The 24,931-nt window shown below is 34.8% G+C and overlaps 1 protein-coding gene across 1 annotated transcript; it reads right to left on the bottom strand.

Annotated features, from left to right (window-relative positions):
- Positions 1–314: 314 nt before the first annotated feature.
- LOC137297980 (src kinase-associated phosphoprotein 2-like) lies at positions 315–24,522 on the bottom strand. The gene is made up of 8 exons (XM_067829995.1): positions 24,394–24,522; positions 23,776–23,919; positions 23,007–23,084; positions 10,846–10,920; positions 9,880–9,993; positions 8,029–8,123; positions 6,344–6,440; positions 315–4,253 (listed from the first exon to the last, which is right to left on the bottom strand). Exons 1-8 carry the CDS (start codon positions 24,431–24,433, stop codon positions 3,652–3,654), a joined length of 1,245 nt encoding a protein of 414 aa, XP_067686096.1. The 5' UTR covers positions 24,434–24,522; the 3' UTR covers positions 315–3,651.
- Between the last annotated feature and the right edge of the window lie 409 nt (positions 24,523–24,931).

The following is a 24,931-nucleotide window of genomic DNA, read 5'->3' as shown; positions in this document are numbered from 1 at the left end:
CTATCGTTTCCAAGCATACTGAACACCAAAAGAAATGCAATTTTTGAAAAAAGTAAGTCTTATAAAAGAAAGTGTTCAATTTCATGTCTTCTATTTAAAAACTTGACAAAAAGTTGGGTTTTTTTATGTTCAATATACATATATTATTCTAATTACAGAATATTGAAATTGAATACTTTTTCTTCCAAAAATTCATTTCATTTCCACCTGGCAATGAACTGTACAAGATATCTGTTCAACAACCCACCCAAAGTTTGAAAATAATGAATTTAAAACAATGCAAAATATAACATGGCAAATGAAACAACACAATATTGTAATGATGACTGCATTTTATTAAAAATTAAAAAGCATGCAGACATATGACATATTCCAGTAAAAACACTTGCAGCAAAATCCTTTAAGTAGGTCCAATATGACTTAATTCACAAGTTAACAAAGCCATTAAGAAGTCATCTTGCTTCAGTGTTTAAAAAAACAATGGTTAAATTCCATTCCAAAATTACAGGGGTAGTAAAATGTTTCTTTGGGACCAAATAACACACACACATATACATGCTGGTACTCAATATTTACTGTAAACAGAAACTTAACTAACCATTAATTTACATCATTCCTGGTAATGTGATAAGTATTAAAAGAATCACAATAGCAGTCCATTTGTGGCACATCTTAAATATAAACAGCTGACTCAGCTAATATTTTGTGCCATCAATTGTACAACCAATACGGATCAAACGACCAATCAAATTTGAGGTTGCTGACCCTTTTTGGTATGGATCATGAAAGAGGTCAGAGGGCTTAGCTTTGTTGTACATGGGACTGACATATAATTGCAACTGGAACACTTCCTCAATTGTCTGTCAAAACTTCCTGTATATCTTGTATGTTTTCAATACTTTACTTTTTCTGTGATTTTCTGTTTTATCTTCACAAATTGTAGCGACCGTTGATGACAAATGAACATGTTCACAATCTGTAGGTGACAATTTTCTATTGTGGAGTTAATTCATTCATATGGTTTTGGGATTTGTTTTAAGCAGTGGTTGAGATTCATGGGTTAGCAGATTTAGCAGTTGAGACTCAACTAAGAATCAATATGGTATTCAGGATTCACAGACAAGGAACTGGTACCCAATTTAACAAGCATGACTAGCTTTTTGTAATACTGCACATCATAGAACTGGAGAGGATTCTGGACATGTTTTTTAATGAGTCACAATCTTTGTGTAAAAAGATCACAGCACAAGCCTAGAAAGCACCTTTCTCCACTCCTAGCACCATGTCAATGCAATGACGCATTTTGAAACTAAACAACAGCTTATCTTATGATTGATACAGAAATGCACAAATATCAATAAATGCCACATGTGAATCTTTGCTAATTGACATCGTAGGCCTTATAATTTTGTCTTGATTGTCTACAAATCTGCAAAACTTAAAACATCTAAAATCAAAAAGAAAACATTCAGAAAGATGGCCAAAACACAAAGAATTCCAATCATGAACCATAATTACAGGTCAGATTTTGCATATATGTTATATAATGACTCAAAAGAGACAATATTTTGTTTAACACCTACCACTGACAAACCAACTTGAATTTTTTTCAAAAATCTTGTGCATTGCATCATACCTATTCAATTTACTGACCAAATTTTTACAACTAAAAAACCACTTAAAAAAGAACCAAAGTGTGGTTTTATCATTTAGCTCATAGCACTGAATGGAAGGTATATTGCTGAATGAGGCAAAAACAAACAAACAAACAAACAAACACTGAAGCCTGCATAGAAAATGGACTGTGAGGACACAGGTTGGCATACAACCTAACCTTAAGATATACATGATATAGGTACAATTATTTCTTTAAATGTTTACACTTTTATGACTTTTGTGGAGACACATTTTATTTTAATACAAAACCTGTCGGAATTAGCATCATGACTTTTGTACCAAATATGAGGAAAGTTGGCAGGCATTTTGGCAGAACACACACCATCAACAAATGGTAGAGCTGGATTGGAATAATTCATCCATTTTCATAGCTGCATAACACTTGACCACTCCAATGGATTCACCCCAAAATGTCAGACTATTTCATGACATTTTTTCTCTTAGCATAAAACATATTAATTAAAAAATTAAATAAATCTGAAAATAAGAATGATGTGCTATTACTTAGGAGGACAAAATGAAAAGTTGGACTTGAAAGCATGAGTCATGGTGAATATGATACATATCTAAACAATACGATATGATTCTTATCCTGATAGTTTTATTTGAGAAGTTCTGATTCTCTAACTTTCTGTAGGGAAATCACAACGCGGAATAATTTTTTTCAAATTTCAGACAGCAAAGATGTGCGTCTATCAGAAAGAAATATAAGGTTTTGTGCGTTGTCAGATTTATAGCCTACCAGAATATATTTATGAGAATCTGCATAAACTTTTTAACACTTTTGGTTATTTTTCACACATTTACATAAATAACCCTTAATGAGTGAGTGAGTGAGTGAGTGAGTTGAGTTTTATGCCGCCAACGTTTAACGTAACAGTTTTGGTTATTTTTCACACATTTACATCTGTGTAACCTTTAGTGTAATGAACTGCACATACTGTTGTAAAATGCTGTATTGTACTGTGAGTCTTGTGTTGTGATACAATGTGTTATTGTCGCATCGTTACACTATGAATCATATGATGATATACTGCTATGAAAAAAGATAGCATACATGGTAGTTAGAACCATACTGTCACACTATGTTTTATAATCTTATTTTAGTGCTTCATATTTGATAGTTAAATTAGAAAAAAAAGGCCAAAAATATTTTGCTGACATAAGACTTAAATATTATCAGGTGCTACTCAGTATCACGTCCACTGTATCATGTCTTCTACTGCTACAAATCAAATCATGATACTTTAAGTAACATCTTGCCCCAGAAACCATTCTTAAAAAAAAAAAAAAAATCCACTGAAATCCATCACACTAAAATTACATAATGCAACATAAATAAATCAACTTATTAACTGTTAATGTTAACTGATGAAAATTCACAATGGAACTGTAGGAATTAAGAGTACAAAATGTTCAATATTTTTCCATGTAAACATCAACATATCAAGTGTCTACTTTATTACCACGTACAATACCAAACTTCAGAATAAAAATGTGAATTTCAGCTTGATGAATACAAACTGATAAAACAAAATAATTAAAAACATGTTTGCATTTTAGAGACTAAGACTTGTCATGCTTGAGATATCTTTTAGGAACAATGGCTGCATGACTCTAAAATATAGCTTATTGAGCAGAAAGTGACTGTAGCAACTTTAATTAATTTTGTGATTATATATTTCATATTTTTCATTTAAGGATTAATATCATCCTAGCATGAATCAAACCAGAGACCATATAATATAGTTTCTGATTAAACTCTATCCAAATTTTTTTTCTAAAAACAATTAAATACATCATCACACAGTATTTTGAGTATGAAAAACAAGTAAAATTAGTTTAAAGTATACAAACAATTTGTACATCTTGAATACCTTGTCAATACAGCTGTATAATAACTGACTGAAAGGTGATATAACAAAACAAAATCATTACTAAAAAATCATGAACATTTTGATTCCTCGGTGTTCTTCATATGGCTCTGTAAGCGCGGATGAGATAATGTTTCGGAACAAGGCCGTACTTCTCATCAATCCTGCCCACCCACCAGTCCTTGTTGTCAAACTCTCGGTTAACAACGTGAATGATTTCCCCATGTTTGAAAGACAGCTCCTCATCGGAATCAGCTTTCCAGTCCCATTTTCCATAATACATGTTCTCATAATCTTCCAGTGGATTGACGGACAACTCCAGCTTGGGTCTTGGGATTGGTTTTGTGGGTCGTGGTGGCGGTAGGTCTGGCAAGGCGGGAAGGGGTTGATCCTGTTTGGATGAGGGTGGGGGTGGTGGAAGATCTGGGAGAGGCATTGAAGGTTTGTTCAAGGATCGCATCGGTGGCGGAACTGGTGGTGGTTTTTCTGTAGGCTTTTCTGGAGTTGTCGGCGTTTTTTCGACATTTCCCACATCATCATAAACCTCATCCATTTCGCCGATAACTTCCTCTTGTTTTGTGGTAGACTCTGCGTCATCATAGACCTCTTGATCGGCATTACCATTAGTTTGTGGAACATCGTTGGTAGTGGACAACGATTTCACCTGCTCGGCTACGTCATCCATATCCTCATAAATATCGTCTGAAAAGCAGTTTAGAGGTAAGCAATTACCTCAACAACCAACTGAGTTATATCCATTGATGCATGCATGATGGACATGTTAAACATTGGAAATGCATTTTTGAACAAGACATACAGAAATCCTCTTGTTTCAGCAGAATCAGCACTATTTCAACAATTCACAATTACTACGGAGTGACTGACTGACTGACTGATGGAGTATGTTGGGTGCGATTGCACTTTAAACAATATTCCAGTAATATCACAGCAAGTGAACTTCATGTGTCAAGAAAGTGATGAAGATTTCAGACATGGGCATAGTGCATATTCACAGAGAAAAAATCAGAGCAAACCCTGATTTGAACCCATGGTGACAGGTTCCTGATGTACCAAAGGGACATAACTCATTGTCACACCTAAAACAACTGACCCACCTGTACCCCAAACTAAGGAAGGACTATTTTTAGAGGTCTACTGTTTTACCATCATGAAGATGGCAACTCTGTACCATACAGTTTCACAGATCAAAGATTTAAAAAGATGTTCTATACCCAGTATAGAGCTAAATTAGTAAGTTTTCAAACCAAGTCACTACAATATAATTCCTCAAAATTATTTAACTTATCTACCCTCATTTTGGTAAATTATGGTTATAACAAACTCAAAGAGACAACTAATTTTAGTTTGTTATAACCAACCATTATAAACATTGTTAACTGTATTTAGACAGTTAATGCAGGAACATGCTGTGACTTCTGTATGGAACTGATGTAAATGTTTCTGTGTTGCCTGCTCTATTAAGCCTTTAAGCTGTATTTCAAAGCCTGTTCCTGTAAACCATTTCCTACTGAGCTTTTCATCTACATGTGGGTTTACAGTTGTTATCCTATCCTCATATCTTTTCTCTGTTTAACATCATTATTACTGCATGTCACAACAGATCAACTTACAGGAAAAGTCTGCCAAAGGAGCTGTGCAAGTTACGTAACACTTAAACTGCTGTGATATAAATACTTCCTTTTAAAAGTTTATGTTATCCATAAAGTGTGCTCTTTTAAAGTGTGCATTTTTCCCAAACCCATCGTGTCTCTCATTTCTTATCTGAAATCTTTACTGAAAGTTGTCTTTAGATAAAATAGAGTATTTATTTTTGGAGTAGCTTATCCTAATTAAGAAAGAGATTGCTAAATAGATTTATAAAATATTTTATGATTTGTAGAAAGTCATAGGTAGAAATGTTCTGTAAGTCACATCCGACGAGGACAGACTTTTCTTATGAGTAGATTTGTAGACTCTGTAGTGATGAGCAGGAAAACATCATTAAATGAATGGATTTAGGGACATGGCAAAAGCAGACCTATATGGGAAAGTGATAAAAATGAAAACAAAGTACTGTGCTTTGTAAGTTAGGTATTGCTGTATGGACACAGACAAAATTTCAAGATGGACGCTACTCTAGACTACTTCTGTTTGCAATGTGAGTGAAAGCCATCCTTTGACTGCCAACTTGACTACACATGGTTGCCTATTTGTCGAAAATCTATTCCGTGCAAAATCTAGAATACTACAAAGATTGTGCAGTAATGAAGACTATTTAAGTTTATGTAATGTTTCTCATCATCATTTCTTGACAGACAAAAAATTATACTTATTAATACTGAATGACAGATCATATCATCATAATATGTACATTTAATGTTTTTCTTACATCATAATGTGTCAAGTACAATAAAGACAATTAACAAGAAGTCATAATTACTCAATCATTAATCATTATCTTGTAGCATAATAATAAATCTGATATCATTAATATATTCAAACTGAAACCATTTTCAATTATTACATACAATAGCAGACACATTTCAGAATAATGAATTAGTACTTTCAATTGTTTTACAAAAAATATCACACATTTTCTTATCAAATCATAATTCATCATCATTACAAAACATTATTAAGGATAATTGCTAAAATTAACAGATACATTTAAATTGTATTGAGCATTATTTCAGAAATCTTATCCATTAATCATACTAAAACATATTCTTGTAATACTACATGTTTCCCAACAAGGCTACATGTTAATGAAGCAAGCGTTATTAGCAGCTTACCAAACTCGCCCTCTATCGGAATGTCACCTGTTGGTTCGCCGCCATTCTCAATGATTGAACGCCACGCCTGAAACTCCTCCTTCGACTCAGCGAGAAACTGGAAAAATCAAAACATAATATGAATGCAAGAGGTCTACACATGAGAATTTTTAATTTATCTGAAGGAGAGGACAAGGTATACATTTTTAGACAAGAATTAATGTGCTGAGGAAAATCATGGAAATTTTTTTGTTGCTTTAGAAGCCAGAAATGATCTTGTTTTTCAACTTTATAATATTAGAAGACAACAGAAAAAGCTTATATTGTTTTAGGGTTTAGAAAAAGGAGGGATTGTTCACTAAACATGCTGAATACATTTGTATTGATAACTAACTATATTTTGTTTAGTGCTGAAGAACTGAATGAAAACTAATGCTTTTCCAAACTATCCTTGCCCACCCACTCATCCAATAATTTCTTAAATGGACAGTTCCTTACAGATGGTGAGTGAGTGAGTTCATTTGCATTGGCATTATTTGAGCCAAAACGACCCCTAATAATAAAACAGTTAATGGATATGATTTCAGTGCTGTTAAAACACAGGCCATCAATTCATGTACTATTTTGGAGGATATGAAAAAAATAGTGGCTAATTATTTCACTGTTATTTACCGAGTCCATCACAAATGAGTAACAGGAAGTCAAAATACTCCCCAAAAAGCTCAGCAGAAACAGGCTGAAAGAGTTTATCATTTCAGAAACTTTTGTCATTTCATTAAAATTTATAAGAAACTAGCAAAAAATATTTAACATGGGTTTTTATATTGCCCTACAAAACTAGAGGTCCAAAAGACCTGTATCAACTACATCTAATTTAAAGGGTTGTTCTGAGGTTTGGAAATGTAACAGCGTACTGTAAAATATGTCAGATATGTATACAAATGCATACATCACAGAATCTTGTCGAGAACAAAACAGTGACTATTACTGTGGATCCCTAGGTCAGCTCATTTGTGTATACTGAATTCACTTTTCTGATCCTGACACCTTTGTCCTTTGAAATCACATTAAACACTTAGCTATGAAATCATATGACACATATAACTATTAATTTTCATAACTGTGATGTATATGTAAGAAATCACATGATGCATTGTTACTAAATTTGTATGCAATCACATGAAGCATTGTTACTAAATTTGTATGCAATCACATGAAGCATTGTTACTAAATTTGTATGCAATCACATGAAGCATTGTTACTAAATTTGTATGAAATCACATGAAGCATTGTTACTAAATTTGTATGCAATCACATGAAGCATTGTTACTAAATTTGTATGAAATCACATGAAGCATTGTTACTAAATTTGTATGAAATCACATGAAGCATTTTACAGGTGATTGTTATTTGTATGAAATCATGTGAAACATTTCACACTGAATTCTTAGAATCATGTGAAGCATAACTCTGTGAAATTACATGAAAAAGTGTATGCACAATTTATGCAAAATAATATACTCTCATTTCTATGAAATCCTGTTGAGCATTTCACTCTTAATTTTACAAAATATGAGAAACATAATTGTATCAAATCACATCCTATGAAATTCATATCAAACCTTTCACAAGCCTACAGACTGTCCACTCATCTGGACACTGTGTATTTGATGCTAGACACACACAGGTAAATTAGTACACATCACCTGGTACGACCGTTTTCCTGACCCCACAATCTCAAAGCTCAACTCCTTCTTGGCAGTCTCCTTAACGTGTTGCGGTGCCTCACGGAACTCATAGCCTGCAAGTAAGGAATGCAGTATACTTACCAACTCTTGTACCATATGTACCAAGGATGTGAACCAGGGTACTACATATTCCATGTAAACAGGTTTGGATATAAGATTCCAGTAAAATAGGGTTTACTGTCAGATTCTTGAGCTCACTCTGAAATGTGTGCTAGTGGTGTTCCGATAATAGAAAATAATCTAAAATCTATCGAAAGAAGGATTAATAATAATTATTGATTTTATAAAACATACTTCGATTTTGAAATTTTGTGTTTTTATTTTAACACACTTGAATGAAGTAAACTAATCATTAAGTCTGACAAATATTCACAAACAGACATGGACTCAACAGTATAAAGCAAAGCACAAAAATGTAACGTAAAATGAAATGTAAAATTTTAACCCCTTTTATTGTTTAATTACAATCCCAGTGTCTTTCTTGCATGCATGCATTCACTGCATGACAGTATTTGTTGTCAAAAACATTAATTACAAAAAAAAAAAACAGTGGAAAAATGCTTAATATTTATGATTACATTACAAAAACTATATTTCGATCAATAATCATTCATCACAAGTCCTCCGACTTGGATTTGTTTTCCGATTTCCAACTCTACTGTGTGCACATTAATGTGTTTCGTTGGTAGCTCTTGTAAATTATCCATGGATTCATCATGATAGCTATACCAATGCATAGTTTAACACACCCTCCTCAAGCACAGTACACTGCCTCAGAGTAAACTAATCTTTGTTTTATCTAGCTATGCTGGGTACAGGAAGGATAACAACAAGTACCGTCTGTAAACATCTTTCAGCATCATGCAGCCACATACCAACCTTCATCAGTTTTCGGAGACTCTACCCACCTTGTACTAGTGAGTTGTAGGTGGTCCACATACCAATTAACAAATATCAGACCCTGACTGATGAGAAATCATACAAATATTATATTTACCATCAATTTATGTACTTATGGAAAGCTTTTTGACTGCATTGCATTGTGAGATCACAATGGTCACCATGACAACATCCCAGGAAGTATGTTGTCATGGACGACATATACACTACATGACACCATGTTCACAACATCATACAGGAACTGTGGCTAAAAATAACTGTACCCTGATCCATGTTTACTAAGTATGACTAGTCCTGGTATCTAAAGCCATTTCCTTTCATAAAAAGTATGCCTCTGAAACACGTGTCAAGTTTTACATGCTGTAAACAACATATATTGAAATAAAACATTCCAAAATTCACATTTACCACTCTCTGTATGTAACAGAAGTTCATACCAAAGACTATCAATTATGCAGACACAAATATTAATTCTCCAGTCCAAATTCCAAGTTACTGAGTGCTTGAACAGCACATTTTATGCCCCTTTCCTTCTGGATGACCTTGACCTTCAATGTCAGCCAATCACATGTCAGAAAATAAACCTGGCGGTACATCACATATGTAGTCATTATGTCATCAGCTTTCACCTAAATTGGTGAGTCAGTAAAAAAGCATATGACTTTATTGATAACAACTTTGGTCTAAAAATAAACACTGAAACAAAGTTCGTAAGAAGTTCTTACCCACTGAGTATCAAATTTGAATTATATGTCTTTATCCAGCCTGACACACGGCACAAGGAAATTGAACACCTAATGCGTGATCAAGGTTCTGTGTACTGAAGCACTGGTTTATGAGATCTCTGAAATGCTGAAATCAGCACGGAATGAGATATAATTGCTCGGGCAGAAGCATTCCGTATATTACCTTCGAGAAAAAAGGCTCCAGCCTGTTTTGCATCCTTGCTCTTCTCGTAGTAGTAGAAGGTCTTGTTGTGGATGACACAGAACCTCTTCTGATAGGCACTTTGTAGAAGTGTGGCTAAAACAGTGAGGGAGTCAGTCAGTCAGTGAGTAAGTGAGTCAACAAGTCGGTTACTGATGTTTGGGCAATCATATCCTTGCAATTGTAGGAGGAAAGACAGAAGTGGTGCAGGTCTTCTTAATCGCTTTGGTGAACTTCAAAATCACAGGGCTAATGCCACAAAGTAAGGTTTATAATAATTGGGGATAATCTTGGGGTCCTACATACAATCATTAGATCCTAGAACAGCTTAAGTTTGCAGCTGATTGTGTGTGGGGGTGAGTTGCGTTTTACAACACTTTTAGTAATATTCTAGTAATATCACTGTGGGGGACACCAGAAATAAGCTTCAGACAATGTAACTATGTGGGGAATCAAACCCAGGCCCATGGCGTGATCAGCCAACACTTGGGCTACCCCACAGCCAATCATCAGTGTGAAATATGTTTCTGTGACCTGCCTTGACACCCCTTGACCAGACCATCAGGTCAGGAGGAATGGAGACTGTGTTTACATATAAAGACCTCACACATTAAACCAATGTTGGGCTAAAACCCAGGACCTCAGCATGATAAATGAACACCTTAACAACTAGGCTACCCCACTGCCGCCGTTTTTAAAGAAGGCATTGTGATTCTATATCAGAACATAGGTTCCCTGCAACCTGTGGTTCTCTAAGCAGATCAGGTTGTCAGGCTCACTGACTTGACTGACTGCATATCACCATATCCAGATCACACAGACTGATGTTCATGATGTTAATCACTGGATTGTCTGATAAAGAAATAATTATTTACATCATGTACCTATATTTCTATACATAAGACCTTAAACAGAAAAGCATGTGAATCGTGATTCAAGTGAACTTACCTTTTTTCCTCTTCTTTTCCAAGAAACCCATTTTGACTGGATTTGTTAAATCCTTCACGGCAACATCAGGCACATCTGTTTAAATATGTTTATATATATAAGTCATTATACTTAATAAGATAAAAATTATTTTATGATTGATGAAAACATGCTCATTCATGATCTTAAAACATTCTATGTTCAGAGGTAGTTGTACTCACATTTTTCAGTCTAGAGAACTTCATAACATGCGTTCATTGTAACATGATTCTACAGAGGTTAGCCATAACATAAAGAAATGTTTGAAATTGGGAAGATCCATGTAAAAATATTCTTCATCCTAATGTACAGACACCTTGAACACAAATAATATGGGTTCATTTCGTCTAAAAAAAAAACATGTTTTCACAACGATAACTTACCAGTTCAAATTAAATCACCATGACCACTATAGTTATGCCGGACATTGAACCCAACAGGTTTTTGTTATATGTTGACCCTCAAATAATGCTGATACGACAAAAGCGTTTCCCTCACTAACAATATGTTGACCGTATTTCCATAAAGTAAATTTATACATGCTAGGAAATGTGATTCAGGAAGAGATTAATTTGGAGTTTTTATTATGTCTACTGATTTGTATGAAAAAAAAGATGTAGAAAATGATATTACACAAAGCACGAATGAAGAGATGTAGTGATCACTACTAGTCTGCTGACAACATTGTTAGGAGGGTGCAACAATTCCCCCAAAGTGGCATTGTGATACTCTTTATCCTTATGAATATAATATCAATAGATCATTTACTAATACAGAACTGTACTTACTGTATACATTAAGACAAAAGTAACATTTAAAATGGTACAATATTAACCATGAAATCTATTTTTCTGCTGACATGTCACGCCTCAAGCCATTGTTGAAAACCGAGACTCATCTAAATGGCTTATTAAGCATGCATATGACTCACTTAGCTTTTAGCTTGCAAGGCCAGATGGTCTTTGCCACGTACAGAAATATTAATTATTTATATCTCATTAACATCATAGGACTGTCATGTATACAATTAGGCATCAGTTACCATGGTGACCAGGTAGATCTGCCCAAGCTATTGGTCTGAGAAGCTTGTTACACGAGGAAACATGTATTTGGTCAGTAATGGGTTACGAACTGCTTTACAAACCTTAAACAGGTCATTGTTGTACAGCTACAACATTTCAACATTCAGATACAATTCAAGGTCTGTCAAGGAATATGTAGCAAAACGTGCCTGAATTTTTCAGCATCTCCTACCGATGTGCAAGAAAAGTTTCCAAATTCTGCTAGCTATGTCTAAACGTTACAAGCCCACAAATAATTTACTAGCCAGAAATGTGAATGTAGAAACTAAGAAAAATATTACAAAAAGGTAAAATTCCATCATTTATCAAGCCATCATCTAAATGATTTTAAAAGTGTTATAAGTTAACAAGTTGGAGAGAGTGATATATTTTAAAAAATACCCCACGAAAATTGAAAATTTTGGCCAGTGATGGCTGATATTTACAAGCCTGACTGGACTTTTAAAAGCCACGGGTCAGCGGGCCAGCAGACCAGAGATTATTTTGCAAAATGTCCACTACCATGTACCTCCATACTAATTTGTAGAAACAGCAACATATTTTTCAGCATTCAACAAAGGGGAGATTGTTTTCTCAGGCACACCTAACAATGTTGTCATTCCTGTTTATTTTTGAAAACTTTTGTCGAACAAAATTAAGCCTCATCTTTCCCTGACACATGATTGTCGTGACAGGAAACACAATGAGACTGGTACTATGGCACAAGGTACACACTGGGTAATCTGTATGCTTTGTACCAAAAAGGTAAAATAGTACCTACAGGTGGTACCATTCCTACTACAGCAGGGCAATATGGTTCAGTATTACACTTTGACACTAGTTTTGTAACACCAATGGTCATGATGGCTAGAACCAACATTCTAAACATACTGAACAAAATAATTTAATGAACATGAAATCTTTTCATAAATTGTACACATTTAAAGACACTCTGTTTGCTACAATAAATCATTTTTGTGCAGCATTGTTCCGGAATCCACTTGAGGACTATCTAAGAACTTAATAGTTTTCCACATGTCAATACATATACCTATTTCATACCATCATATACTACCTATCAAAAGTTTCGACTCCTTACCGGTACTTTATTCAAGTATTCTGAACTAGATATGCAAAATATTCCATTCTGTTTAGAGATACTGTTTACACATGAAATGAAGTATTGTTGAACAAATTCATAATGTCAAAAAGATTATTGTCATGAGTTTAATTAAATGATGAAACTCAGTGAAAACGAGCAAATCCTTTGCAAAACTTACACCAAAACACAGTTGTTTACATGCATGATGTTTGCACATGCTCTAAAAACTTTGATGCCTGATCCTCGTGTAATTCATGTGCATAAAGTTTGCAGCTGGTTCCTTCAAGTTAGTGGAGAAATTCATCTTTGAAGTAACCATATATATATATACATGACACATAAAGAGTGGTTTAAAGAAGTCTAAACTATCGATGGGTAGTATATGTGAAAGGACTCATTTCTTGCAGTGATACACAGTTTTTAACACTGACAGGAGCTTAGTAAGATACAGCACAAGAAAGTATAAGCTTCAGTTTAGAAATAAGCATTTCAAACATGATAATTATTAAAAGCAAGTGTAACCATGGTAACCATATTTGAAAATGATTATATGTTAATTTTCTAACTTTTACTTACAGTTAGCAAAATATTGGTAAGAAAACAAGGAATGGCTCAAGATTTTGTAAAGATAAGATGTAAACATGAAACATAATTAAACTTACTTAAAGACCCAACTGATGAAAATTAACATTGACCTCAAACTTTATAAGACTTGATGAAAAATCAGTGGGTCTATTAAACTGTTATTCAAAGACCAAACTGACTGAAACCTTTCTCCTGATCATGATATTAACATTGAGCATATAAAGAATTACAAACACTATTTGTTTCCCTAAACGACTATATCATGCTACCTTCAAGGCCAGGCAAATCCCAAGTTTTTGTCCGTTTCTGTAAATAGTTGCTGGAATGGATGGACTGGTATACGTCGTTGATTAATTTCATCATAGTTAGACGTCTCATTACATATACATAAATAAGCACCTCTACAAGCCGTCAGCTTGATGTGCAAAGCCTTAACTAATTACTGTCCACAACAAGAGGAAAGGACCACTAGGACGGTCCTTGTTTCCTACACAATAAGAGGATTATATGTGTAAAACCTGGCTAATTACTTGACAGATATGTGGGAGGAAGCAACAGGTTTGACCCCAGCCTAAGGTTACTTGTACCAGTTTTAAGACAAACTGGCAGTCTAGTTCAGATGGTGACAGACTTACTTCAAGGAGAGTCCATTACTAGTGAGTATTAAAGAGGGTTTGACTTACACATTGTCACAAACATATCAAAATTTCATGCATTTCAAAATACGATAAATGTTTCAGTTATATAATCCAGAACCTCAACGGACAATGGATTATTTTCTTCAAAACCTTTTTTCTATTTAGGCTAATAATGTCAAATTATTGATATGAATTAAAACATCTCTTAGTCAGTTTTGTAGGACATATTAATTCATGCAATGGAAATAATTGTTATACATATTTCAGAGCACGAACTTGAGTCAGAAAATGTAGCCTATAATGATTAATTATGCCAGTTTCTCATCTTGAGAAACAAAAATTCTAATAATGTTTCAAACACAAATTGTTTGAGGGAGGTCTATGTTAAACAGGTGATGGATGGGATTCAGTCAAAAAAAGAAAGGTTTGTGTGTGTGTGTGTGTGTGTGTGCATGTCTGTGTGTCTTAACCATCAATATTAAACTTAGACACCATATACTGATTAAACTGACCAGTTTTATTCCTTTAATGCCAAGTGCCAAACAGGGAAACACTAAGTACAATCAGTTTACATGCTTTTATGGTCAGGTAACTAAACATGTAGATACACGTTTTTCAAGTCCTTCAGTTGACCACAATCTGCTCTGCAGTCAGTATGTTGTCTGTGGAATGTTGATGTCATGGACTATGTATAAGCTAGTTAATCCTAGAAAAAACATCATGTCAAAATGCCAGTCTACTTTGGAAAGGTTAAACAGTGGATTTTTATGATTAGGTAAATCCCTAGCTTCAGGATGATAGTGAGTGAGTATGATTTTACGCCACTTTTAGCAATATTTCAGCAACATCACGGTGGGTGACACCAGAAATGGGCTTCACACACTGTACCCATGTGGGGAATCAAACTCAGGCCTTTGGTGTGACAAGTGAATGCTTTAACCACTGGGCTACCAAACCACCCCCTTCAGAAGATAAAGTGTGTAAAAATCTTAATTGAATTAGCAGCAACAAATTTCCTCTTGGTCAAAGTATTTAATTAATTAACGTTCTTGTACTATATTCTTTAACCATCAACATGACACTCTCTCCCAGTAGCCCATCTTTAAAATGCAATTTAACCATCATTGCCCTAAATCTTCTAAATACATTTGTAACCTTTTACAGCTAATGGAATAGAAAAGAGCATCACAGTTTAACATCTCCTCAAATTATTGATGATTCACAATTGCCCACCAAACAATGGCAATCTATCAATGTCAAATCAATATTTCAATTTTCATAATGTTGTGGAGAGAGAAGAGTGTCCTAGGTCTTTGGTGGATCCCATCAACACTGATATATAGCTAAAAAATGAAAACATAATCAGGCAAATTTTATACTTATAACCACAGTTGTCAGGCCTGTCTTAGGGCTGCACAAATGCATTAAATAACCTGTGGCTATATCAGTGCCGATATGTCTCAAAAGTCAACCTTAGTGTTCGCGTTAACACAGAAACCTCTGTTTTTCATGCAAAAAATAATAAAAATACACAAAAAATGATTTGCGTGCATGTTTAAGGTGCATAGATTCTGATCTACTTAATTTGAAAATGTACCTTAAAACAGCAACATATGAAGAACTAATACATTTTGAAATGATTCAGAATTGTAAAGAAAATTTCATGCACAAAAGATTTGGACACATATTTACTATTGTATTTCTGCCCATACTTTTACAAAACCTACCGTGAACACAGTTACTGGAGAGAGAACTGGTGTGGTTACACTTGGCAACGAAATGCCTACAGGAAGTCTAGACTTACAGGAAGAATAAAAAAATAGTTCTTAATCACAGGCATACTTTTACATAAACTAATGTTATTCAATATGTCCATCCTTTCACCTTAAATTACAGCATCTATCACTGACAGTTCCTGATCCTGAACTCTAACATATCATCATTTTATCACTTGTCACACTCCCAGCCCAGGTAGACCCTCTGTCTGAATTTAGAGAATGATAGTAAATATAGCCTCCAAATAATGTGTACTAGCATTCCTCACTCAGCCGATACTTAGGGTATTGACAGAGGAAGTTTGTTTGATGTTCTCGTGTCCATCTATCAACCCAAGTTTTGTACCTGTTCAGCTTTAGTATAACTACTTTGGCACCTTTCAAGACCTTACCTTATCTAGTCACCGTATGCCCCATTACTGTTTACCTATGTTTTGTTATGACCGTATGCCCCATTACTGTTTACCTATGTTTTGTTATGACCGTATGCCCCATTACTGTTTACCTATGTTTTGTTATGTAGGATAAGACTGAAAACTGTGGGTACAGTTTGCATACATTTGATGTACAGCACAGTTCTTCAGTTTATGACTAATAAGAAATTTGGTGTTAAACACAAATAGTACTGGAACCGGGATAGGACCCTGCAGTATGCCACAAAGTATCTATTAATAACTGATTAACGATTAACATCTTCCACTTAAACAGGTTAAACGGCATCTCATCACTTACATGATGTGCAATGTTCAACAGATTAAAAATGATTAAAGGATTAAAAAGTAAATTGCTGGCATAAGAAGGTGTCTTCCCAGGAAGTCAACATTTGGAATTACAGTGAAAATCCTTTGATGTTTTGCTGAGCTAGACTCATGTTGTTTAATGGGCTAGTGAGGTGGGTTATACTATAAACTGAACTGCATAAAGAATCGGTGTTCATTTATATGATATTTATATGATTCCCACTGGTATCAACTCACTGGTTGTTGATTTCCATTGATTTCAACTCACCACAAACTGATTGCCTTTAACACTTATTTTAATTCACTAATTATTTGTTGATATTTACTTACTAAATATTATGGGTATACATCCTGCTTATTCACAATCCAATCCATAACTTCCGAAATGGCAAATCAGCAGTTAGAGTACATGTTCATTCCAACGTCATGTCAAAACTCCTGAGGAGGGGCATTTTGCTGGATGCTTTTGGTCTACATAAAATTCACTGATGCTTGATAATCCCTTAGTTAAACAATAAGGTGTTAACTTAACTTATAGTCTGTTTCAGTAAAAAAAAAAGTACACACTATAACTATAACTTCATCTCACTTTTTATTTTATTTCAACAATTTTGGTAGTTTCTCTTCAAGATGGCATTTCATCAATGATGACATTGATAAAATTTATAAAAACACATTTTGTACATTTCCAATGAATGCAATCCCTCTTAACCATAAACTTATGACCTAGATTGATTAAGTCTCTACCTCCGCTTGTATTTGGTATGAACTGGATGTTAACTCATATGTGTAAACATTTTGCAACCATATGGGTTTGTTTGAGATGTTCATAATCATAAAATAGGGTCAGCATAACCAGACTGACTCATTTTGATGCAGATGTTATGTAAAGGCAAGAATTTTATGGATATCAGCTTGTGATGGACACGATACATTCATTCACTCCATGAAGCAGACTAAGAATATATTTCAAAAAGTCGTGTCCATCACAATAAAAAAAAGTGACGTCCATAACATTCCAGCCGTTATGAATATCACTACTAAATGATATTCCTATACAATGTACTACCGACTCTCTAATCATTATTATAAGTTAGTACGTAAGTAGTTATGATAAGCCTAACAATACACTTGTTTAGTCAAAGTACAGCATTGTTACCATGGCTACGCTGATGTTATGTGAACTGTACACTGGCAATGAATAAAGCCATCATAAAATCCTGAACAGCTGTCTGTGACAGCAGTCATAATTAGATTTACCTCACCATCTCACTTCAATGACAAACTTAACGTTAATTATAGGTGACAGTTTCTAGAAGGGCTAACTGTAGCTATTAAAGAGTAACGTTAGAGCTATTATGACATGACTTAAATCTTATCTACTTGCCCAGTTTGAATAGAATTCCTCTCAAGAAACACTGACTAGTTGCCAGTGTTGACATCATTCCATATTTAAGAAAGAAGAACATGCAACTTTCAGTGAAATTATACTGGACATTCATGTTCGCACTGACACTTGTTACAGCACCAAATATTTGGACAATTTTTAACCCCTGAAAATTCACTGATCTTCAGCAAACAATCCTTGAATGGTAAGTGAGTGAGTTTAGTTTTACGCCGCAGTCAGCACTATTCCAGCTGTATGACAGCGGTCTGTAAATAACTAAGTCTGGACCAGACAATCCAGTGATCTTTTGCATAGTAAGAGTCAACCAGCGGGACTGGGTGGTCAGTTGCTGGTTCTTCGATGTCATGGTATTCCACTTGTGTAAATCTGTGCTCAAGATATCAATCACTGGATTGAAGACCTGACCATTAACAGGTCACCTTCATAAGCTGGAATATTGCCGAGTGCGGCGTTAAACAAAGAAACACAAAAACAATTCTACTGCCTTGTATAGTTGTGAACTTGATCTTACATGTTTTAACAAAATATCTTACTGATTTTACAATTTCTTTCTGCACCAACAGATTTCTGAGTGAACCCTCATGTTTCAGCTCTTTAATCATCCTGTTATCAGAACTGGAAACTGAGGCAGGGAGGGGAGGTAACTCTCACGACTGTCAGTCTCTGACTTTTATTGCCCAAGCAGAAGTTCTAGGAACCCTTGCTCACAGAAAAATTTAAATATTCACTTCTTTCAACCATTTGTACAGTCACATAACATCATGTATTAGCTTGAGCAGTTCACACAAACTAACTACTTGACTGTTTTCAAATAACAAAATACTTCCAAACCTGATGCTTGAAAAAAAAGAAGAAAAAAACAGAATCAAAACATGCAAGACACACTTTAAATTATAGAAATATGTACACATGAAATTTTCATCCACTAAATATCATCCATAGTTCATCTGAAAAACTAATGTAATATGTCTTTAAACCATTGCTAATTTACATGCAGTAAGTAAAAGATATGAAACATAAAACACTGGGACTGATACAGTGATACAGTGTTATACGTATTTGGTTACTCAAGGTGGGATACAAATCCATACTGATACAGTACTTTTGTTTAATAACTTTAGCATTCCTTCTTTCAGGTGATGAATCACAACCCTGAAAAAAGTGTTAATAACCTTCAGGGATGGAAGATGACATATATTTTAGTGAAGACACCAAGAGGTAATGATCAATGTCAAAGTTATGTTGTTTACAACCAACTAAGGTGGGAAACGCTAGAGAATCTGAGTCACCTGCTGAATTGTTGTTGTTACTAGTCATGTATATTCACTGTATCACATCACAGAAGTCACAAATCCATGAATCAAATGTATCTGGATGCAATAATGCATCGCCGTATTGTGACACTACTAATTCAATATGTGAAGTGTCTTAGCACCACGTCTTACATATTAAATAGTATAGTGAACACAGAACAGCAAAAGAAACACAAGTTTAGAAAAAAATGAAAAGTAAGCATTCATTTTTATGTCCTCTCTTTAAGAACTTGATAAATAGCCAGAGTTGCATTTCTTTTACTGTTCAGTAGATTCCCACTACACTCTCATGTATCTGGGGATGGTGGCTTTGACAAGTCTAAAGATATGTGGGAACTTAAAGGTCACATGCAACCAAAAAATCAAGCATAATTAAAACACATTTTTCACTTATTCATGACATATAATATACATTGCTGCTTTTAAAAAAACAAATAAACAAAATTATAAGCGTACAATCGTGATTCAAAAGTGCAATATTTTGTACTTGGGCTTACTTCCCCCGAAACGAAGCCCTTGGGAGACCGAACCCAGTCATAGCGGGTGGATATGCACTCAAGTGTAACGACGGCTTCCGATTGGCTGTTTCATTTGCTGATATGCTGAGGGTTCATTGTGTGTATAGAAAGATGATCTGTTTGATGGGCATTTTAGAAGTATTCTTTATGGATAACAACTTCCTTTTGTGTACTTGATGCATCGTTTCAGTATGGATTCATATACTGTTGTCAAACAAAATCATATCCACTAAAAGAAGTCGTTATCCATGAAGAATGTATATAGAGATGTTGGGTTTGGAAAATACATGTTCTCTGAATTTTCGTTCGATCCAATCAAAAATTATCTCAGCAGAGATGGTGAACTGGAAACTGTCGTTCGTCCAAGTACAAAGCAGGACTTGAAGCTGACAAGAGTTTGCACCAGTTTCCGTCAGATCCAGTCATCCGAAAAAAATGAATGTAGTTTCTTTGCAACCCACAGACATAAAAACATGTCATGTGTATCACACGTGCCTAATTACATAATGTGGCAGACACAGGACTCGGGTGCACGAGTCATAAATCATCTTATTTTCTTTATGTCGTACAGTCTGATAGGTGTTAAGTTTAAATTGCACGTGGTCAATGATTGAAGCTGTGTATTGCATGTTGTCTTAGCAGACGGGAAGGCAGACATATAGGCGTGAATAATCCAGACACTGAGCTTTCTCTGTGACAGAGACTGCTTACCACAATCAACAAGTTTTTTTACGTAACGAGTAGATTATGTACTTGTTTGTGTACACAACCAAGACTAGACTACTGCTCACGACCTCAGACGCTGGGCATGCATACTGTTTCAAGCTCTGCGAACCTATTCACTGCGCATGCGTTATGGATGCAGCGCAGCACAGCTATTGAAACCAGTTTTCCCCCCAGCGCTGGGGGGAATTTAGTGAAACGTTTGAACTCTGATTTCGCGGGCTTTTTTCATCGCGATTTTTTCAACTTTATAGGTTGAATTGGCATTTTTTATTATTTGTTTCGGTAAGTGCATACCGAAAGGTACCAGAATCTGCAAAGTTGTGTTTCACGTTGCATGTGACCTTTAATGTTTACTACCCTTTGAGACAATGTATTTGTGCCAGTATAGAGAGAATTCGAATCAGGCATTCTAAAACAATCATAGGATCCTGGTGCTCCCAAGGAACATGACTCTATTACACTGTTTTACATGTGGTGATGTGCACCCAGTAAACACAAATGAGACAATGAAACAATATACTCTGCATCAGAATCAACAATAAATTCAGCGCTCCAGATAAACTGCATATTTGCGTAAAATACACTATAGAAAAGTTTAAATATGCAAGAAAAATAAATGCTAGCCTATCAAAAAAACTCTAAACATTTACGTTTATGCTATGTCGAAGTTATCCAAAACATTAAAATCATGTTACATATATTATGAGTTGTCAAGTCTAGCAAACATAAAGGTTTTCAACCTCTAAATATTTGCGATTAAAAAGCCTCTAAAATGTGCAACAGATATGGCCCCTCAATAAATAGTAATCAATCAAATACTTGTCTTCTTTTTGTAAACAAATCAATAATGGTGAGCAAGTAAGGCAATAAGTTTCCACACGCACAAAGTAAAATATCTTGTTTTTATGCTTTACAAACTGAAAAATATTTCATTGGAGGACGAGTAAATGAACTGTGTATCACAATCAGAATCAGTTGCTGTTGATATTTTAAAAGAACCTGTAAGATCAGCTATTCATGGCATTTAAGTGAAACAATGCAATGGGAATAACTGTTTATATTAAAATAATTTTTAGAGTGAGGACATGTATATGGCTTTTATACCATCCAATATCCATCTTGGTATCTTGTTTTACACATATCATTTCCTACAGCAATATTAGCTAATAGCTATAATTCAGCATTGTTGATTTTGTCTTATTTTATAATTGAATAAAAACTGCCATACCTGTTGTACTGTTATTATGAAAATCTGGATTTTAAAAACATGGTGGGTATCAAAAAGTATAGATACCCACTTGAAAATAGAAATACCCACTTAGTTTCAAATGTTTCGGTATCATACCAAAATGGCCAAAAGCTTATCTGGAGCACTGAATATTACATTGATAGTTCCTGTTTAAATATAAGGATCATATCTTACAGTAGAGACCTGTATCATGCTTATATTTTCTGTAAAGATGCTTGAACTTTGTACTTAAGGGCTCAGTGAACACATAGGTTTGTAAGGTTTCGAAACATGATGCTTGCCCTAAAAATCTACAAAGGTACTTACAAACCATGTGACATTAAAGAGACAATTTCATCTCTATGAGTGCGATTTTAATACAAATCATGATATGACATGACATGAATTTTTTGTTTGCGAAAATGTGTACACAACATTCTACTGACACAGTTTTAGTGTGTCAGTTCAACAAATGACATTAACTAATATTTTCAAAGGTATGACAATTTTGTAATCCTGTATCATAACAAAGTGATGACATTTCAATGCAATGGAAAATAAAACCAAAATTCTGTTATCAATATCATATGTAAGAAATAGGATAATTCCTCACACATGTGCAAAATTTGACTTAAATCTTACAAAAATTAACTTCAAGAAAATTATTTATGCTGCACTAAATTAACATGTAATTGAAGCTTCGATGGAAGCTATTTCAAGTAGCCGAATACTTTTTGCATGACTGTAGATTGACTGAAGTATCTGATTTTAAGGAGTTTGCTGTAGGTCAGTGTGACGTCTATGATGAGACAAGAGTGGACAGTCAGTGTTCTCTATGCTTTTAAAGTTTCCACTTTTTGTTTTATGATGACATTTAATATCATTCATCACCAAAAAGATAAATATATACAGACAAATATATGAAACATTATTAATAACACATTATAAATTTCAGTAATGTCCTACCAGTAATATTATATAAACTGAAAAATGACACCTGACCACAATAGCTGATCTCTGACACCATCATGGTACAGGTTTACACTTACTCTCGGTGTATGCATAGTCATCTTCATCTGCCACGCCCCCACTCAGTGTGCTCACCTTCCCTGCTGATCCGTCAGACTCTGCAACCAGGAAGAGGGTCAGTTTACCATTATGATGCATGTCAGCTGGACTACTCACAGACTAATCCAAATCATCAGTATCTGACAAGCACTATATCAATAATATTAATAATTAGGCTATTTATATGTATATATATTAACTCCACAACACACAGGCATGCTATAAGCACAGATAACAGAACCATGGTAACGGACAGTATTGTCCATATAACCCAAACAGGCTGTGATGTGCAAGAAGGTCAATAGTCAAATAATTTATCCCACTGGGTACCTACTTTCTGCTATTTAGCTTCAAACTTCAATGCTTTAATTTAACAACATCAACCCTTATGACACCATACAGTTTGAAATATCTTTTTAATTCGAATCATTATGAACAGCTTATGACTTTCTCACCACTGTCTTTTCCTAGCATGACTGTGGCAAATTTAGATAATAATATTTGTGGCAGCACACAAAGAGATACAATCTAAAATTTAAGTCACCTGTTTAAAGAATAACTAAAGAAAAATATTGTTTAGAAAGGATTTCATTGGTGTAAAAATACCCAACAAAGAGGACACAGAGAGGAAATGTATATTTAGTACCTAAAATTATCAATATTTTAACAATGTGAATGATGACCCATAAGCTGACACTTGACATGCTAAACGGCGCCAGACATGTGAAGCCTTGTGCAAGGAAATCTTACCATCTTTATCATTTGTTGTTGTTGGGGAAAGAGCAGGGTACTCCTCCCTCAACTTCTTCAGCAACTCTGTCACCTTGTCCCTGTTACTTTGCAACTTCTTTGACAACTTTTCATTTTTCAGAGCCTCCAGAAATTTGTCAAATTCTGCATAAAAATACATTATGCCACAATTATTACTTAAATAATTTTACTATTTTGAGTTTAAAGTGTTTGAAGAGTGACATGTTATATAATATCAAACAGCATGTAATATGATATCAGGTACACCATGATATCAGGTACACGAGCAAACATCAAACATCCTGCAATTCACTCAGAAAATGTTTATCAGTTATCTGATGAATCTCATCTTATACTCATCATTGTTCAGCTGTTTCCTGAGTTTTCACAGAGAGACTTTCACCGGTGATGATACTGATAATGACATACTCTCAACAAAACATAAAGATTATACTCGATCTGCTCTTACATATTTGTACTGCATACATGATCGTCTGTTTGTTTGCTTCGCGGTACCCATTCTGAAGCTTAAACAAATTGTTAACTTTCCTCTCAGTACGGGACTTTCGCGAATTAGTTATTTGCTGAGATCGAGTGAAAGTTGGAGATTTTCCTCACCTGATAAAGTATTTCGAATGCTCTCGTAAAACTGCGCCATTTTAAAAGATACACGTTCTCCGAAAACTACCAGTAAAGGTTCGTATGACAGTTCATATCCCTCAAAGTTAGTAATTCTCTTCCGGGTCCAGCTCTTGACTTCCTGCTTGGGAGGTCAGAGGTCATAACATACACGCCATTTCATTGGCTGGATGACGAAACGTTTAGCTTTGCCGTTCTCCTCCCTTGAACTCACATAAGTATAAGTAAGCCTCAGCATTATTCGATACACTCCACTACTGAGAGTAACGAAAAATATTCAGATTAAGTTTATTTAGACTTCTACATGGTCTTACAGACTTACCCGGGATATATTCAATAAAGCGTTTACACTCTTGCAGAGACAAAGAAATAATATACGTTTCAATCGGTGACATCTATCCCCTACAGGACTAACAAATTTAATTCGAGGTGGGTGAAGGGGTGGGGTGATGGGAGTTTGGCGGGGGTGATCAGTTTTGTACATATGTACCAGGTGGGGGTGGGGGTGGGGGTGGGG

Source organism: Haliotis asinina, chromosome 10 (assembly GCF_037392515.1).
Source record: "Haliotis asinina isolate JCU_RB_2024 chromosome 10, JCU_Hal_asi_v2, whole genome shotgun sequence".
NCBI classification, from domain to species: domain Eukaryota; kingdom Metazoa; phylum Mollusca; class Gastropoda; order Lepetellida; family Haliotidae; genus Haliotis; species Haliotis asinina.
This window is presented reverse-complemented; position numbering and strand designations above follow the sequence as displayed.